The sequence below is a fragment of the Setaria viridis genome, chromosome 2, assembly GCF_005286985.2.
Source record: "Setaria viridis chromosome 2, Setaria_viridis_v4.0, whole genome shotgun sequence".
NCBI classification, from domain to species: domain Eukaryota; kingdom Viridiplantae; phylum Streptophyta; class Magnoliopsida; order Poales; family Poaceae; genus Setaria; species Setaria viridis.
This window is the reverse complement of record NC_048264.2, coordinates 4,311,778-4,329,872: the sequence shown is the minus strand read 5'-3', so window position 1 is coordinate 4,329,872 and position 18,095 is coordinate 4,311,778. Positions and strand designations below refer to the sequence as shown.

At 43.3% G+C, this 18,095-nt stretch overlaps 4 protein-coding genes and 1 long non-coding RNA gene across 7 annotated transcripts; 4 read left to right on the top strand and 1 right to left on the bottom strand.

Moving 5' to 3' along the window:
- Positions 1 to 2,004: 2,004 nt before the first annotated feature.
- LOC140221848 (protein transport protein yos1-like) lies at positions 2,005 to 3,529 on the top strand. The gene is made up of 2 exons (XM_072291820.1): positions 2,005 to 2,163; positions 3,100 to 3,529. The coding sequence occupies exon 2, from the start codon at positions 3,102 to 3,104 to the stop codon at positions 3,336 to 3,338; it is 237 nt and encodes a 78-aa protein (XP_072147921.1). The 5' UTR covers positions 2,005 to 2,163; positions 3,100 to 3,101; the 3' UTR covers positions 3,339 to 3,529.
- Positions 3,530 to 5,370: 1,841 nt separating this feature from the next.
- On the top strand, positions 5,371 to 7,656 carry LOC117843524 (PHD finger-like domain-containing protein 5A). 2 transcript variants are annotated; one of them, XM_034724138.2, is made up of 2 exons: positions 5,371 to 5,526; positions 6,872 to 7,656. In XM_034724138.2, exon 2 carries the CDS (start codon positions 6,897 to 6,899, stop codon positions 7,227 to 7,229), a length of 333 nt encoding a protein of 110 aa, XP_034580029.1. In that variant the 5' UTR covers positions 5,371 to 5,526; positions 6,872 to 6,896; the 3' UTR covers positions 7,230 to 7,656. The 2 variants fall into 2 exon arrangements, with proteins under 2 accessions (XP_034580029.1, XP_072148146.1); XM_072292045.1 differs by having other exon boundaries at positions 5,383 to 5,526; positions 6,458 to 7,656.
- A 689-nt stretch (positions 7,657 to 8,345) lies between these two features.
- On the top strand, positions 8,346 to 10,277 carry LOC117843523 (probable ribose-5-phosphate isomerase 3, chloroplastic). Its single transcript, XM_034724135.2, has 2 exons — positions 8,346 to 8,874; positions 9,724 to 10,277. The coding sequence occupies exons 1-2, from the start codon at positions 8,491 to 8,493 to the stop codon at positions 10,156 to 10,158; spliced, it is 819 nt and encodes a 272-aa protein (XP_034580026.1). The 5' UTR covers positions 8,346 to 8,490; the 3' UTR covers positions 10,159 to 10,277.
- Positions 10,278 to 11,339: 1,062 nt separating this feature from the next.
- Positions 11,340 to 15,421, bottom strand: LOC117843521 (serine/threonine-protein kinase Nek3). 2 transcript variants are annotated; one of them, XM_072292043.1, is made up of 14 exons: positions 15,311 to 15,421; positions 15,162 to 15,228; positions 14,706 to 14,771; positions 14,508 to 14,554; positions 14,371 to 14,416; positions 14,187 to 14,267; positions 14,056 to 14,098; positions 13,894 to 13,943; positions 13,726 to 13,807; positions 13,581 to 13,630; positions 13,429 to 13,502; positions 13,271 to 13,322; positions 12,725 to 13,177; positions 11,340 to 12,271 (listed from the first exon to the last, which is right to left on the bottom strand). In XM_072292043.1, the coding sequence occupies exons 1-14, from the start codon at positions 15,394 to 15,396 to the stop codon at positions 11,705 to 11,707; spliced, it is 1,764 nt and encodes a 587-aa protein (XP_072148144.1). In that variant the 5' UTR covers positions 15,397 to 15,421; the 3' UTR covers positions 11,340 to 11,704. The 2 variants fall into 2 exon arrangements, with proteins under 2 accessions (XP_072148144.1, XP_072148145.1); XM_072292044.1 differs by having other exon boundaries at positions 11,340 to 12,268.
- Positions 12,159 to 16,193, top strand: LOC140222031 (uncharacterized). The gene is made up of 3 exons (XR_011897527.1): positions 12,159 to 12,299; positions 12,614 to 15,039; positions 15,133 to 16,193. It is a non-coding gene; the product is annotated as an uncharacterized lncRNA (long non-coding RNA).
- The last annotated feature ends 1,902 nt before the right edge of the window (positions 16,194 to 18,095 follow it).

The following is an 18,095-nucleotide window of genomic DNA, read 5'->3' as shown; positions in this document are numbered from 1 at the left end:
AGTCCACTACTGTAACTCTACAGAATACACCGCGATGAATAAATTGTTCACTCGGTCCAGTTCTATATCAAGCGTTGCCTTCATTTTACGTGGGTGCAGGAGAGAGCAGAAAAACTTTGAGCAGAAAAACTGTTTATTCGTTCTTCATGGATTCTGATCTTCTTTGCCTGTAGGAACAAAGGACTGATGTTTTGCTTCAAGACAGAACCCAAATGGAGGGCACTGCGGAGGTGGAGAAATGGGGTAAGTCTAGCTTTTGATTTGTTTAATTTGTATTGTAAGCAACTGTAGTGTCATTTGTTTACTAGGCTTCTTTTTGCTGATAAATTGGTGATATTAGCTTAGCGTGGTTGGCAGGGGCACAAAAGCTCTGAGCAGCACTGCATTAATCCTTAGACAGATGCAATATTGAAATATGTTGGTACGTGTTGCTATTGGAACCATATAATAACAAATTCAACTTGGTTCAGTTTAGCCATGTTCTGCTTGCTGGCTGCTGCTGTTTCTGTTTGCCCAGAATAACAGGATGGAGTAGCATTTCACAGTGCAATACATCTCATGGTAGTCAACTGAACCTGGAGTTGGTTCTGGATAATGTAGCTTCACAGAAGGCTATAACCTGTCCTCAATTGTATGGCTATAAAACTGAATCTTCCCAAGTAGTCGCTGATACAACATCCTCCTATTGCAAATATTCAAATACGAGAAATATGGCATCGCTATACATCTGGAAGGAAATAAAAGTACAGAATTGGTACAATAAGTGTTGACAAAAGCAACCGCATTTTGCTGCCATTACATGTCCCGTTGCATCACATATTATTTTCTGTAATTTACAGCTATTGCTGATGTTTTTAACCCCATTTGCTAGGCCTGAGGACTCTTTTCCTGCGAAGATCATACAGACAACTTAATTTGCATCAAGCAGAAGGAAGCAGGATTTCGAGCCTTTGTGTGCGTCTCTATGGTGAATCTACTCTCGTTTGCATCTTCATCTCCCGGTGGCTGCTACACAGCACAGCAATGTCGCGTTAACTGTATCCGTGAGGCTTGAGATATTTCACCATCTGCTTGATTTCCCTAGATTTCTCGTCGTTCCCTCCTGTCCTTCAAGCAAATGCTTTTGTCGTGCTGTGACTCCCTTGGTGACGATGATTGTGAAAGTGTGAATGATGATGAGTCATTGACGTTGCAGCTTTTCCTGATGCTGAAAACTTGTCTAGTTCTCCTGCCTGTTTCAATTGGAGCTCCTATCTATCCTGTGGAAGATAGATTGAGCTCCCATTCTAGCACGCTGTAGCACAGCCCACCAAAAGACTATTTAGTTGCAAAAATATTGGATAAAAAATGTTGTCAATATTTTTTAAATAAGTTGGACCAACATTTTTCAAAAAAATTGGATCAACATTTCTTGGAAAAAAGTTGAACCAACATTTAAAAAAAAAGTTGAATTAAACATTTCTTTAAAAAAAAGTTGAATCCAACATTTTTTTGAAAAAAAATTGCACCAACATTTTTCAGGAAAAGTTGATTCAACATTTTTTCAGCCTTCTTCTTTAGCTCATGCGGCCGGTAAGCCTGCGCGGGGGGCCACGGCGGCGTGGTGGCGGCGGGCCCATGCAAGGGGCGGCGGCGCAAGGCAGGGGAGTAAGGCTAGGGTTTAGATCTGATGCAAACCTCACGGCCCTCATTTGTTGTACGAATCTCAAACATGGGCAGCGGCAGCGGCGTAAAGGTAGGAAAGGGAGGAGGAGTGAGCTTAGGGTTTGGGTCTGATACAGATCTGACGATCCTTGTTCGTTGCACGAATCTTCAAAGGTAACTTCGATAAATTTTTCCGGAAGATGGACAGGATTCCTGTTTGAATACGCGCCTGGATTGTCAAGTTTGGTGAAAATTCCTCAGATGTCCAGATGGGCCCTCTTGTGCCGAGATCCGGACCTGGGGGTCCATCGTTTTGATGGGCCCGGCCTGCCAAGCACACAAACGCACGCGTCCAGCGCCCCAGCCCAAGCCCGCGAAACCAGACACCCATCAAGCCTGCCGGCCTTCCCGAATCCGATCCAGATCCTCCTCCACGGCTCCACCCGCCGCCGCCGCCGCAGCGCCGCCCCTCCTCGGCCTCGCCGCAGCGGCTGTCCTGCCCCACCTCTTCATTCGCCGGTAAGTATTCCTAGCTTGGCGCTGGGATGGATTGATCCCCTCGTTACGTGTACTTTTTTTTTTTTGCTCGCAGCACTCGTGCGATACTAGAGCGCATAGGGTTCCATGCTAGTCAGATGGGCGCGTGTGGTTTGTTGCTGCTGATTGGTGCCCCGCCGTGCCGGTCTGATCCCTCCTGGTTGCCCCATTTTATGCGATCTCCGCTGATAGGCGCCATGTTGATTCCAAGCCGCTGTCGGTTTGATTTCTGGTGTAATGGAGTGTCCATGTAGCAAGCAAATTGCTGATTCAACTGATCATCCACGCTGGTTGCAGCATCGTATAGCAGCTTCAGATCAGTGTCTGTATCTGTAGGAGGAGTAAGCTGTTGGCTGCAAAGAAACGATATTTGGTCTGTTTATTTCTATCTATCTTTGCTAAAGGGGAGTATTTGATGCTAATGTTGGTAGCTCTTTTAGAAACAAATAATTTCTCCTTCCTTATCTAGGTGCTGAATATGATTGGTATCGGCAGGAATGGCTTCTGTCAGCCCAAAGTCTAAACCACCAAATTTATTCCATGATATTCATTTTAGCAACATCAAAAAATATTTTGACATATGTGCATGTGCATCTTTTGAATAGAAATATCACAGAAAAATGCAATGTTGTGGACTTTCAAGCCACCAAGTAAACATAGCGACCTTGCAGTAGTTGTATTTCTCATTTATGCACACAGGTTTTGCAGTATATCACGTCAATTACAATGGCATATCTGGTGGGGTTGGAAGCAACACTGTGTGTTTAAGTTATAACCTGTCCTAGTTACCAGGATGTTGCTGCCTCTTGCTATGTCGATCCGTGCATAGGAAGTAATCTGTTAGTTTTTCAATGATGTTTAGCGGCCTGCATATGTAAAGAAGAAGATCTTTTGAAGTGACAGAAGTTTGGATTGCAGGAATGGGCCTGTGGACGTTGCTGGAGGGTTTTTTGCTTCTCGCAAATGCGTTGGCAATACTGAACGAAGATCGTTTTCTTGCTCCCAGGGGATGGAGCATGTCTGAGGTGTCAGGAAATGGGCAAACAAAGTCGTTGAAGGGCCAGATCGTGGGTCTTATCTACGCTACGCAATTTCTGAGGATGCCCTTGATAGCCCTTAATGTTCTTATCATTGTTGTGAAGTTGGTGTCAGGCTGAGCCTCAATGTCTGGTTTTGGCTGTTGGGCTGGATCGATATTAGTTCCAGTGTTATGTATTTATGTAAAAGTTAATTACGCTCAAAGTTGCTGGAAATATGTTCATGTTGACTCTAATGTGGATTTCTGTTATTGTTCTGGTAAAACTAATTCTGGTCAGAAAATAGTTTTGTCAACACTTATACTGTCAAAGTGTGTGTTGTGTGCCAGTATGATCAATTTGTTTGAAATGTGTCTTATGCACTATGTGAGGTTATCTTTCCTTTGTTCCTCATATTTGTTGCTTGACCGAGTTTTATGGTTGCCTCTCGCTTTTAATTTATTTAATTTCTATTGTAAGAAACCTATTTAATTTCTATTGTAAGAAACCTATTTAATTTCTATTGTAAGAAACCGTAATGTCATTTCTTTGCAAAGCTGCTGTATTGCTGATAAATTGGTGATATTAGCTTAGCTTAGCTTGTCAGAGGCAGAAAAGCTCCCTTTTTTATTTGAACAGTGATTCGATCCCAAGATGTTTCGTTGTTCCCTTCTGTCATTCAGGCAAATGCTTTTGTCGAACTGTTGCTCTCTTGATGAAGATGATGATCACTGCGATTGTTGTCTGATTGTCTGATTTGTCTGATTGTCTGATTATGCCTTCCGCGATTGTTTTTTCTCAACACACAGGAAGTCTGGAACATGTGTTTTACATTCATGGTCTTTGCGAAACTGATGACTACCAGCATCCTTCTGGAGAATTTGTTGTCGCTTTAGGGGAAAAAACCCACATCAGTGGCATTAACTGATTGATCGAAAGCTCTGGTGCATTAGGTTAGGTTCCAGCAACCAGCAATCTAACAGACTAGTGTGTGCTGTATCACAAGTGGCAGAATTACTTGAACTTTCTCCTTGTTTGTTTGTCTTTAGACAGGAGCACAACCATAGGAAGGCATCAACTGACTAAAAGTGATAGCTTTTTATTTAGAGTAGTATTTATGTACAGTTTTAGTCCTTATATTACTCTAAATGGATGTTTCATGTTAATATGCACACAATATACATTGATAGTCCTTATTTTTCACATCTGAATGTTCCCTGTTCAAAATATTCAGAACAAACAATACTATGCAGAAAAAAGGTGACTGAGATTTTTAGCATGGTCCTGTGTATTCCTATTGGGACTCATATTTGTTAAATTTTTTGTTTGATTATTCAGCATGAATAGAATACTGAATGATGTACTCTATGGATCGTTGGGTGTCATTTGTGTTACCGGCTCCCGGCTCGCCGCAATTGGAAAAGCTTTATCCTGCATCATTTGTCTTCACGTGAAATTGACAAGGGCGCATGCATTCTCCTGTGAAGCTGCTCACACTTATCATGATAGCAGACTAGCCTGCATTTTCCTGAAAGCTTGCAAGTAGGGTGGTGTTGCCGTGCCTTTTTATTTTGATCCAAATCGACAACGCAGGCAGAAAGTGATTGACTAGACGAGTAGCAGATACATGCGCACGCGGAACAAGAAACCAGGCGCGGGGCTCGGGTGGTGGGTTGGTGGCGTGCGAGACTGTGAAGTTCGGCTTTGCAGCTTGTCTAGAGCGAGGGTGGCCACGTGCGAGGCACGTCACTGTAGCTCAGCTTGCACGAGGGAAGGGTGCATGCTAGTGCGGCACTCGGAATGGCGTGGCTGAGTGACATGTAGTCCACGTCAAATATGCAAATCAGCTGAGACGGGTCAAAATCATGTCACGTAGGCAAAATCAGGTGGAAATCCGGTTTAGGGGGTAAATTAGGCCGGTATCAATAGGAGGGAGTAAATTAAGCTTATTTTGGCTAGGGGTAGGATGGACAAACTGAATAGGTGAGGGGTAAAATGGATTTTTTTTCTTTTTTTTTTCCGGATGGTTTGTGTGAGGTTTTTTTTTTTGAGATAGGGTCCGAGGCTTTGATTGGGGGGATAAGATTCCCCTAGGTCCAACGCATCAATGGGCCCGGCCTGCATTAGGCACCCGCCTCTCCCCCAAATCCTCCAAGGCCCAAGCCCGCGAAACATGACTCCACAAGGGCCCAACCCAACCAACGGCGCCAGCCCCAGAGCCCCTTCCTCCTCCTCCACTTTCCGCCGGACCCTCCACGCGCCGCCGTCGCGCCGCCCCTCCCTCGGCCTCGCCGCGGGCGGCCGTCGCGCTCCACCTCTTCTTTCATCGGTACGTGATCCCATCTCGGTTGCTAGGATGAATCGACCCTCACGTTCCGAGACCTGGTTTTTTGCTTGCCGCACTTATGCGCTGCTGAATACTGATGATGGCATGTTGTACTAGAGCTAGCATACATAGGGTTTTCTACTGTGCTTGTGCTCATGTAGATCTGGTGGGTTTGATCCTATACGTATCTGAGGTGCCCTTGTCGACATGCTCGTCCGCGCATAGATGGCGCGCGCGTGGTTTGTTGCTGCTGAGACCTGATAGGCGCCCTGCTAGTGACCCCTCGTAGAATCTGAATTCCAAGTATGCCCCTTGTATGTGATTTCTGCTGATAGGCGCCGTGACGATTCCAAGCCGCTGTTGATTTGATTTCTGGTGGAATGGAGTACAACTGCGTATCAGTCTGAGTTGTTGTTTTGGCTGTTCATTCACATTGATAGCAGCATTGTATATTACTAGTTGTATATCAACATGTATCTATGAGAGAAGCGAACTTTTGATCCATTGTTTAAGGAAGTGCTGCACGCCATACCAACGTTGCAGTAGTCATATTTTCATTTTCTGATAGTACGATTAGTATTGTCAGTCCAGGGCATATGGTTAGAATAGCATACTAACATCTTGGCACTCCACATATTTTTACTCAAACTGTATTATGGATTGCAATCCGACCTTCCTGTGGCGAAGCAAGAAATATCCTTATGGTGGGCAGAGCTTGTCACTCTGAATACAGTTGGATGGTTAGGAGCGGGTGCAATTCTAAGAATTCTTCAGTATACTAATTTCAAAGTTGAAAACTGACCCAAGCATTTTTAACAGTACTGATCACCTAATATTGTTGAAGCAATATGTAGTATCAATGTTTTCATGCCTTGCAGATCATTTCTTTGTTATGCCACTGGAATTTCATATCTTTTTTTATTTTCTATTTTAGGGTCACTTCTGTCAGTAGGACATAAGATGGACATCTCCAAAATATAGAAAGAAGATAAGTTTAGTGGTAGCAAGCAGCAATGATGATACTTGGAGTGGCCCTCCGGGCACTTATGTAGGATATCTTGGTGGTTTTATTTAAGGAAAAAAAAGGCATGCTTTTGTTGAGTCAAACACAGTCGGGCTGACAGCATCAGCAGAAGATAAAAAGAACCTAATGGTAGAGTGGCAAAAACGAAATGGGCAAAACCTTGTCCTATTGATATCAATGTAAACAATAAAATTGTATCGACAAATTGCTTTGCATGGAGATGTCCTATTCCACTATCAATATGTTTTCCTTTCTGCTTTTCTTGTAACTTGACAAACTATGGTATTGCCTTACATAAATAATGTATCAACCATTCCACTACAGTTTCTCAGGTTTGCATCCTACAGCCATGGCAAAGCACCACCCCGATCTCATCATGTGCCGGAAGCAGCCCGGCATCGCCATCGGGCGGCTGTGCGAGAAGTGCGACGGCAAGTGCGTCATCTGCGACTCGTACGTGCGGCCGTGCACGCTGGTCCGCGTCTGCGACGAGTGCAACTATGGGTCATTCCAGGGGCGGTGTGTTATCTGCGGTGGTGTGGGCATCTCGGACGCCTACTACTGCAAGGAGTGCACCCAGCAGGAGAAGGACCGGGATGGTTGCCCCAAGATCGTCAACCTCGGTAGCGCCAAGACTGATCTGTTCTACGAGCGCAAGAAGTATGGGTTCAAGAAGAGGTGATGGAGAAGATGGTGCTGTCAGGTTCGTTTGGCCTCTTGTTGAGTTGTGTCCATCGATACCGGGAGTAGGATTTAGTGCCCCAAGATCGTCAACCTCGGTAGCGCCAAGACTGATCTGTCCTACGAGCGCAAGAAGTATGGGTTCAAGAAGAGGTGATGGAGAAGATGGTGCTGTCAGGTTCGCTTGGCCTCTTGTTGAGTTGTGTCCGTCGATACCGGGAGTAGGATTTAGTGGTAGTAGCTTTGCTTTCGCAAAATGTTAATGGTGGTGATGGATGGTGGCTTGAAATGTGAACTGAAATGTGCTTTTTCTGCCCCATAATTTGCATCTGATTTCTGGTAACTGATGTATGGCTGTCATATGGGAAACAAAAGATTACCTTATGAATTGCAGTTGAGCATGCCTGATTTGCTTGACACGGTGCTAATGCTGGGAGTAACCCGATTAGTGAATGAGAATATGGCTCAGAATGTACCATGTTTATATGTTCAGAACTGTAGCAAGGAGAAGTAAGTTTGGCAGTCAGGAATGGCACATTATCACCTTTTAGAAATTAGGAAATCACCATTATTGAAATAGACACCTGACCAATGATTCCCTCATCAACTCCTCTGGTGCAGGAAATGGGGAGTCAGTGATTCATCCTAGTTTCTCAAATGTACAAGGCAAATCCGGAGGGACAACTGAAAGATTTGTGACAAGTTTTCTTGGATAGCAACTTCTAGGATTTAGTTCAAATTTGTTACAGATATATTCAAGTTGAGTTTGGTTTTGTTTATTCTGACATGTCATAGTGTTAGTCATCCTGTAAGAGAGGCAGCACATCTTATTGCAAAATGTTCAGAATGATGTTGGTCCAGTTTGGCACTGCAAAAGGTTTTAGAGGTAATCCAATCCAAATGAACTTTGTTGGACAACTAAAGTGTTGCTCCCATTTTCTACCCAAAAAAAAGTTTATCTTTGCTGTGATGAACACACAAGTTTTTTGATTTGGTGCTTGTTTCCTACGTGGCAGCCAAAATATGCTTTTAACAAAGAGAGATAATGAGATATCAAGTAACAAAAATACTAAAAACCCCTGGCCTTCCAAGTCACCACCAACCCAAAAAAAAAGTCACCACCAACCCAAACCTCTGACGATCAACCATCGCCGCCTCCACCACCAACTCCCCATCGCCTCGCCTCCTCCTCCCCACACTCCTCACCCTCCGAGCTCCAGCGCCTCCCACCACCACACACCCACCCACACGCGCCGCCTCCCATGGCCGCCACCGCCATCTCCGTCCGCCTCCACCCGGCGGCCGCGCGCCACGTCACCGCGGCGCGCCGCGCCCGCCTCGGGGCCGTCCGCGCGCAGTCCGCGCCGGCGGCGGCGGCGCTGACGCAGGACGACCTGAAGCGGCTGGCGGCGGTGCGCGCGGTGGAGCAGGTGCAGAGCGGGATGGTGCTGGGTCTCGGGACGGGGTCCACGGCCGCCTTCGCCGTCGCCGAGATCGGCGCGCTCCTCGCCTCTGGCAAGCTCGAGAAGATCGTCGGCGTGCCCACCTCCAAGCGCACCTTTGAGCAGGCGCAGTCGCTCGGCATCCCGCTCTCCACGCTCGACGACCACCCGCTCATCGACCTCGCCATCGACGGCGCCGACGAGGTCCGCCCCGCCTTGTCTCATTCTTGCTTTTTTGTTCGTAGTAGATAAATTAGATATAAATAAATAAATAAAAGGGAGAGAGCTATACAAGGCCAAGAGAGGACAGAAAGAGACAGGCAGAAAGAACATCTGCTTCTTTGTCGTTGTGTTCTTGTGTATGTATAAGTCAATCAAATCATTCGACGGTTCCTTGGAAATTTTTGCACAAAAGAAATCATCTGCTTGCAATTGGTAGTAGCACAAAATAAATCATCTGACCTGAAAAATTTGGACATGGAAGGTTTGTCTTTTGCACATACTTTGTCCTGTTGCTGTTACCGCATGAAAGAGCCCGTCTGTTATGTCATCTTGCTACTGGCCAAGTGCTGCTATTCATGGAGGAAAACGGCGCCTTTTGTCTTTATGTAGGTACCTTTCCCCTCGGTGAAAAGATAAAGTTATGATTCTTGGTACCTTTGGGAGAGGTCGAAAATAAAAGGGCTTCTATTTTGGCTCTTGAACTTATTAGTCAACTGATCAGGTCTCATTTTAGATGTCATAGAATTGGCATTTTAGCCTCTCTGTTAGTTTAGTGATTACACACTCCTAGAAGAAGAGCTACTTACCCCTCCAAGGAGAAAGTGGGTGTTTAGTCAAGTGCCATTTCCTTGAAAAGTATTTTCGTTTGAACTACAGCCCATACCATCAAATGAAATATCATCGATGCAAACATGGCCTTATGGTGAATATGGTCCCAACTTTATGTAACTCTTTCTCCAAATACTCTGTACTGATATTTGGGCCTTCTGTTCCTGCTGTATTCAAAACTGCTACTTTTTAACTAATTAAATTCAATTGGTACTAAAACAGGTTGACCCAGACCTTAACCTTGTGAAAGGGCGGGGTGGTGCGCTTCTCCGTGAGAAGATGGTTGAGGCTGCATCAGACAAGTTTATTGTTGTTGTTGACGAGACAAAACTAGTTGATGGATTAGGAGGAAGTGGTCTAGCCATGCCAGTGGAAGTTGTGCAGTTCTGCTGGAAGTATAACCTAGTAAGGTTGCAGGAACTGTTTAAGGAGGAAGGAGTCGAGGCAAAGCTAAGATTGGAAGGTGACAAACCTTATGTTACTGACAACTCAAACTACATTGTCGACTTATACTTCAAGACACCAATCAAGGACGCATTGGCAGCGGGGGAGGCAATTGCAGCTTTGGAAGGAGTTGTTGACCATGGGTTGTTCTTGAACATGGCGAGTTCGGTGATCATTGCTGGATCAGACGGTGTCAGTGTCAAAACAAAGTGAGTTTTGGGTTACTTGTTATTTTGGTGTTGAACTTACGATTTTTCGTTGTATAAGCTATTGGTGTAAAAGCACTCAATAAGATGCTTCAATAAATGTTTCCCCAATGTTCTACTGGTTCACGTCCCTGCATTTAGGATGTATTCTTGAAGATCGTCTGTTGTAGTATTGTGGGGCAAAAGCCATTTCACTGCTCTCCTGCAATCATATTCCAAATAGGGACATGTCAGACAAATCATCGTTGACACCCTTTGCATTACTAAATTCTGAATAAATTTGGGTCCTTTATGTAGATCTGCAAAATCACAGTATGGCCCAAACTAGCATTCTAATTGATTATGAAATGACCATTTGACACAATGTTTCTTTTAACAACTGGAAAATTGAAATGCTGTCATCAAGGAAACAAATCAAAATAAGATGCTAATCTTGCCACTTGAAATGCTGAACTTGGTATATAAAGTGAGCATGAATGTTGCACGAGATATTTAAGGAATAATTTTATGCATATTGCAAACTTGCCCAAAATATTTTGATGCAGAGAAGAAATGTTTGTGTATGTTAGCTGATGAAACTAGAGCTGAACATGCTGTATATGTGACACTTAAGCAAATTAATTCTGGTGTTTTCATATTATGTTGGCTGGAACAGAAACTCAACATGAGTCTCCTGGTCTTTTTGTGCAACCTGAGTTGTGAAAGGATCAATAGTCATGCTTGATTGCAACAATCCAATGTTAAATGCTTCTCAGTATCAGTAGAACTTGGATGCACCTGGCTAACAACAATTATCTTCATATGGCCATAAATTTTCTCATCCTATTGAATTGTTTGAGAACTGACAAGATTGGAGAATGACAAGGGCACAGAGAAAGAAGTCAGAGTTGTAGCAAGGATATTCCGATGTTTCTGATGTGATTAGCAGCAGAACAAGCAACAAAAAACAGGCAAATGAACATTGAGCCCAGGAAACATAGGCAGGCAGGCTATTATATGGCATGCTCTCCACTCTCACACCAGCAGTAGCTTATAGTAAAAGGACAAGCTCAGAGCTTTGGTGTAGTTGTGAAAAGCTGTATGATTTAAATATGAAGAAATATTACTTGGTTATCTATGGGTCGTGGAGAGGAGCAACGGGCAACTCTGACTCAGTTTTTTTATTAGAAGGTATATACATTAAGGACAGAACTGAAGAATCATAAATCCTTTTCATGGTATCAGGGGAAAAATTACAAAAAACAATGACAATGAACAATGTCACGCCATACCATAGAGATGGCTCTCGAGATGTCAACTTGCTGACCACACAGTTTGGGGAATCAGGATACAATGTCACATGAATCTAAGGTATTGTTCATCTAACTAATAAATTTGTCTAATATGTTATTACAGGTCAATAGAAAGAGTGCTGTCGAATGTATGTGGTGTTCCATAAAGACCAGTTCAGGGTAAAACACACAGATCACAAAACTGAAACTGTACAGGATAGCCTGAAGCTTGTTAAGGTACAATGTTATCGCAGGTTTAATCTTGCACTCACAGGCCTCTGGTTATAGTCCAACTTCTTTCAAACTCCTGGACAACCATATGGCTGTCTCTCTTGGCGACGCCTTACCGGGTCCAAAAGGCTTGAGCAAGATCCCGAGCTCCTCAAATCTCTCTTGCTGTAGCAGCTGTGCACTGAACTCAAGCAGGCCCTCAAGAGCCTCAGCTCTCTGCTGGTAAGACCTTGTGTCGAACCTCCTCTGCCTCCAATCTGATGAGCTTCTGGGTGAATTGTCAGCACCAAGAAGGTCGATGTCAGGCGAGTCAGAGTAGTTTTCGCTGTCGCTTCGAAGCACTTGGAAAGTGCACTTGTCCTTGGTGATGGATTGATCAATGATAGATGGCAACACAAGCTTTGTGATGTGATGTAATGGGTTTTCAGAGGATGCCAGTGGGAATTCAGCAATTCTGTCGATTCGAGGAGAGTTTACTGAAACATCAGGAGATTTCAATCTGGTGAGAATGTTGGTGGCCTGCCGCTTTTCAGGAGTTTTGATCATACGCAGGGGCAGTGATTCTCGCCGTGTAGCTTGACCCATTTGGTCTGTTGAAGACCCTGACTGTGGAGGCTGCTGGTATCGAAAGTCAAATCAACAGAAGGTCAGGATTCAAATGTTAGATGAATAATATTTTCCTCATCTGTGCAAAATACATCAAAGTTGACTAGCTGTTACTAAAAAAATCCTGCTGGTATCAATAGTCAAAACAACAGAAGGTCAGAATTCAAATCTTAGGTGAATAATATTTTGTACACCTACGAAAAATACTCTTATTAAAATAAATTCTTCAGGCATGCACCTAAGAGGCAGATAGAAGTAACCTTACAGCAAAATATAGTTTTAGGTCAGTTTTGTTTGAGAAACTAATGTTTGCTTTATTATGCATTTTCTGAATTGTTGGTTTGTGCCTTAAAGGTGTCTACTGGCTAGGGACTGGTAATATCAACAATCTGCGGTGAAAATCTGAATGGATGTTAAGGCTACCCACAACATGTTTAACATTTCAAATTGTCAGATATGTCATACCTCCTTGTGAGCAGTTCTGGCATGAAATGTCTTTGAAGGCTGTAATCGTCTTCTCGGTGTCGATGATGACCTTCTTGGAGTAGGAGCAGGAGGTCTTGTAGCTTTTGAATACTTCTCATGTTTCACTTCATCAACAACATTCTTGGTAACTTGGATTGACAATCCCTCCATTTGTTCACTTAGCAATTCTGGACAATCCTTCCCAGTTCTGGTAGAACTAGGAGGATCATGTGCATCAGTGCTTTGGTCAAGTTTTACAGCCCTTGCTAGTTTAAATGAATGGCTCTTGCTGTATTTAAGTTTGCTATTGTCTTCAGTGTCGGAAAGCGCAGTCTTATTTGTGTTGTGTTTGGTAGGAAGCTTAGCTGAGAACAAATTGTGAGGAAGAGTCGACTTCAATTGGAGTTTGAACATGTAGTGCTGAAGGTGAGGATGCTTAAGCAGTTCTGAAGCCTGAAACAAAGGAAACGGGATGCATAGATAAGTTCAGACTTCAGGGTGAGTTGCAAGTTGCTGTGATAGGGGTGGTGGTGAACCAACACATACACTTGGTCTGTGATCTGGACTTTTGCGCAACATGCTTTTGACGAGTCCCCTACTGTATTATCAGAAATAAATATTTATGAACAATTCGTACTAAAGCCAAAAAGGTATTATATCCTGGATTATCAACTGTATGTAAGTTGTATAGAGCAAGGACTTACAATGCACCAGAGTACATAGTTGGTAGAGGAGCTACAACAGACTTGTTAATCTTGTTTATCAGTGCTTGCATATCCTGTAAGAATCAAAAATCACCAATCACGATACAGCTTAAGGTAAATTCAGTTTTCATCGAGCATGAGATGCTACTCACAAATGCTTTAAATGCAGGCTTCAAAGCAGCCATCTCATAGATGCAGCAGCCTTGGGAATGGACATTGGAGGAGTTTAGCCAAGGCCACAGAAACTCAATGTTCAGAAGAATAGATCCAACTGAATATTGTTGTATAGAACCTTACCGAGGGACCATATATCAGACTTGGAACCATATGGAATGTCAGCAAGAAGTTCAGGGCACATGTAACTTGGAGTTCCCACAACCTTCAGAAGCAGCACATAACCAGGATGAGAAGTAACATCGACAGAGAAACGTGTCAAACGCCTGATAGTTGAGCAAGAAAACTCACTGAACAAGCTAAATCGTCAGAAGTCAATACTTTAGCAAGACCAAAATCACCTGTTTCAGATCACATGTTCAGAACAGAAGGGTATTATATTGCCATCATTTATACGAAGAATTTTATAATACGTGGTAATTTCCAAAAAATACTTGACAATAGGATTCTTACCAAGCCGTATGTTTTGTTCCTTTGTGAGAAATATATTTGAGCACTGAAACAGTTACAAGGTACATGATGAGTATAATTCGAGCAGCATGGGTCCATTTCAAGGATAACATAAAGGTTATGAATCTAACAACCTTGACATCGCGATGAAGGATATGATTCACATGTAAGTAATCAAGTGCCATCAGGAGCTGCACAAGCCACATACACAGCCTCTGCATCCATAAAAAAATGAACACAACAAAAGCTGCAAATTTCAGTAAGCAGAATGTGTGGATATAGAACAAGCTACGTCATAGAATTCAGATTATTTACGACCTCTTCTGAGAAATGGTCGCTCTTAGCCTTCTTAATGGCTTCTGACCTGCACAAACCGGGAAAAAAAAGAAAATGGTCAGAATTATAATACATATTCCAGTTAAAGTTCAGAGATAAACTTCCACAATCAGACATACATGTCCCCTCCCTCGCAGTAACCGATGACAATACACACGTAGCAACCCTGATAACAACAAAAATCGTTCCTTTTCAAGCAATTGTGAACATATACATCCTTCATCAGGACCATTGTTACATCAAGGAAAGGAACAAGACCGAAGATTGCCCTTAGGATGCTGCCACTGTCCACAGCAAGGGCAGGGGACCATGCTCACCTTCTCTACCCAAGCCTCTTTGTACTCCACAATGTAAGGGTTCCTTACTTTTGCAATGAGCTCCATCTGTATGAAAATTCAACAAGCTGGTGAAAGCTTTTACATGATTAAGGTAGGTTTACGCACGTATTATCAGCGCAAGATCATAAAAAACAGAACAAATTCTGTTTTGGAGAGCAGTGAAGCATGCCCTACAACGAAACAAAGACTTGTACTCAAACTCTCTCCCTTTCAGAAAATTTGTCATCATTTGTGCTCAGAGTCAAATTCAAATTGTTCGTCAGAAATGGGACCACAAAAAACGTTGCTAGACCATGAAGAATGCTTCAAGAAGGTACCATGTCCAATTCAGCATCAAAATTCAAACCTCCTTTTTCCCAATGAAGCTAATGGTATAGTTAACCAATTTCAAATTATGATGCCACAGGGCACAATGGGAGGGGAGTGTAAGCATACCTCCTGGTGTGCTGATCGGCGGCACCGGTCGGTCTGGCGGGCGAGGCGGATCTTCTTCAAGACATACCTGAAATGAAATGAGCCAGTTTCAGAGGAGTGACACCATTGAAGGCACAGCACAGTGTCACCATCTTCCTCGGCAGCCTCACCTCTTCTTCTCAACTTTGTGCCTCACCAGGAGCGCAGAGCCGAATGAACCCTTCCCAATTTGCTCCAACACCTCGTATTGCTCCATTTTTGTGTGGTGCACCTGATTCAGAAATCACCTGCAGAGCAGAGGGTGTTTTAGAGGCGAAATCGCAAGAATTCTGTCGATGGAGTTAACTGTTCAAGGAATGGAAATGATGTATCAGACGTTGATGTCCTAAGCAAATTCAGAACCGCTTCAAATTTGCGAAGTACGGTTTTGAACAGTGACTCAAGGACCTATGGATTTCCCAATCCAAAGCAAATATGGAGAGAGCATTAGGAAAAGAAAATTCGAAGGGAAACAAAGCATGAATTGATCACATGGAGGGCTGAAATTGCAATCGACCAACTTGACGAGAATCGAATCTGTTCTTGACAAATGCGAACAAACATTGACGCTTAAAGTGGAGGAAAGAGAATGGGTTCCTTACCTCGTCGGCTAGCTAACGGATGATGAAGGGCGCCCGGTTCCTGTTCTTCGTCCTCACTGCTCGGCTCCCATTTTTAGAGCGAGAAAGTATGGCTGATGGAGTGCACGGGAGAAAGAAAGAGAGAGGGTTGACATGCCGACAACGAAATGGAGGGCTGGCTGTGCTTGCGAGAGGCTTTCAAAGTTTTCAAAGTGCAGATAGAGAAAAGTGGTGGGAGCCAAGCACACACACTCTAGAGAGAGAGAGAGAGAGAGAGAGAGAGAGAGAGATTGACTAAAAAAAATGCTTGGATTAGTGCTCCGTGATCATTCTTTATGTGCTGATTCGTATCGCCGCCCCGTGATAGCGGAATTCATACGCGTTTCATTGTACAGGCCGGCCATAAAGGCTTAGCAAGAAATTCTTCCACGAACTTGATCGTCCCTGTGCAGAATTTTGTGTGCGTCGAAATATGCCGGGATTTGGTGGCTGGATCGTACTGATTCTCGATCTCGTGACACCAACCGAATAACTAATCAGGGGAATTAACGGTTAATACTACAGCTTGCATGCCGTACATCACCTAATTAGCAGTACCAGAGCAAACGTTAAATGGCCAACAGCATCCTTCTCTTATGGCATATGGGGAATTTTAATTTCTTGTTGCCCTGTTTGGATTTTGGAACAAGGGATTTCACCTGCATGTCGTAGGAATTCGACGGTTCCCGGTAATATGAAAATGTTGCATTTCAAACAAGTTGGTTTGATTGTTCTGAATTTTGAACACTCGACGATAATAAATTATTTTTTTACCATATGTTATGATCTCCTTTGTCACCCTATAAGATCTGAACTTAAAGCTTTTCAAAAAAAAAAACTGAACTTATAATTCAACTTGTACATGGAGGAATAAAGAGACAAATCTCATTATGGGATGCGTCGAACAAATTTAAAGGGTTTGAAGAGTAAATCAAGGCGATGTTCCACTCTTAAAAGGACAAATAAAGTGGATTGTTGGGGTGTGGTAAAATAGACTTTTTTTTCCTATATAAAAAGGTTTGGTCAAGTTTACAAAGAGTCTGATGCCCTCTAAATCAAGATCATAACACGAAAGAAAGATAAAGTCATTATCTTATGATTTTGCTTGATGCCCTCCACTTTAATTTTCCTTCTCTTTATTGAATGGACGAATGGATGAGCAGCGCCTGCTGTGGTTAGTTGGTTTAATACATCCATTACATTAGAGGCTTTCGTTAGCTTGAAAGATGCCACACACGTCGCTTGGCTTGGTAGGGTACGTGATCCAGCTTTTCTTCTCCTGGTCCCCAACCAAACTATTTTTTTTCTTTCACTTATTTAATCGAAATGTTTCTTTCATCTCATATTAAAAAAAAAGAATTTCTTTTCATTCAGACCAAGAGAATTCTGGCATTCCAATTGGCACAATCTCCACCCCCAGACCACACGCGTCCGTGAAGGACACACGTGTGCAAGCATTTCTGAACATTGCAGTCTCTATGAAGATTCTCAGGCGCAGGGTTTTTTTCTTCTTCTTCTTTTTTGATCTGGAACTCTGAACTAGTAATACAATTGAATATCTGATCCTCTTTATTTTTAGGCAAAGATATGATTTAAGCACTAATGACTTGGAGCTATGAATCCGTGTGGTAGACTGGATTTCCTTGAAAGCTGCGCTCATTGAGCTAATCATCAGCATCACAGCTGATGGATTCATGCATGATTACTTTTGTGATGAGTAGGGGCCGGGATGGTTTCTGTTAGGGCGACAAGGCCATCCTACCAGCCTCTCTTTCCTGCCGTCTGTTTCCGGAATAGCTTTGCATACATAACAAAAGGAAGATGCAGATCATACCGTATTTAGTGATATGACACTGGCCTGTGTTTGCTAGTGGATGATGCATGGATGGAGAGCGATGAACAGCAAGAAGAGTGCATGACTCGTCATCATCTGTGTGTGTGTCTCTCTCTATAGTTAATGTTTGTTAGGTAACAGAGCATGTTGATCGCACTTGTTTTTTCCCCTGTACAATTCCTCCATTTCAAAGGAAGACATGGAGTCCAAATGGATATAAATGGATGCGAAAATTCATGAGGAATGTGGGTTAAAGTACTGCAAAAAAAGTTGCTATAGGGACCGAGCACTTGCTTGGTAGATCAGGGTGCTGGACCCCGGATGCTTACCCCTTCTTAGGTGAACGCCAGAGAGCTTCTGACATACAAGAACAACAACAAAGTCTTTTAGTCCTAAATAAGTTGAGGTAGACTAGAGATAAAAACCCAACATGACCCATCAACAAAAAGGGTGAGCTTCTGA

Coding starts and splice junctions, on each gene's coding strand:
- LOC140221848 (XM_072291820.1), top strand. CDS start 3,102: ATGGGCCTGTGGACGTTGCTGGAGGGTTTTTTGCTTCTCGCAAATGCG.
- LOC117843524 (XM_072292045.1), top strand. CDS start 6,849: ATGTATCAACCATTCCACTACAGTTTCTCAGGTTTGCATCCTACAGCC.
- LOC117843523 (XM_034724135.2), top strand. CDS start 8,491: ATGGCCGCCACCGCCATCTCCGTCCGCCTCCACCCGGCGGCCGCGCGC. Junction 8,875..9,723: donor CCATCGACGGCGCCGACGAG/GTCCGCCCCGCC, acceptor GTACTAAAACAG/GTTGACCCAGACCTTAACCT.
- LOC117843521 (XM_072292043.1), bottom strand. CDS start 15,396: ATGGAGCAATACGAGGTGTTGGAGCAAATTGGGAAGGGTTCATTCGGC. Junction 15,229..15,310: donor CACAAAGTTGAGAAGAAGAG/GTGAGGCTGCCG, acceptor ATTTCATTTCAG/GTATGTCTTGAAGAAGATCC. Junction 14,555..14,705: donor AAGAGGCTTGGGTAGAGAAG/GTGAGCATGGTC, acceptor TGTTGTTATCAG/GGTTGCTACGTGTGTATTGT.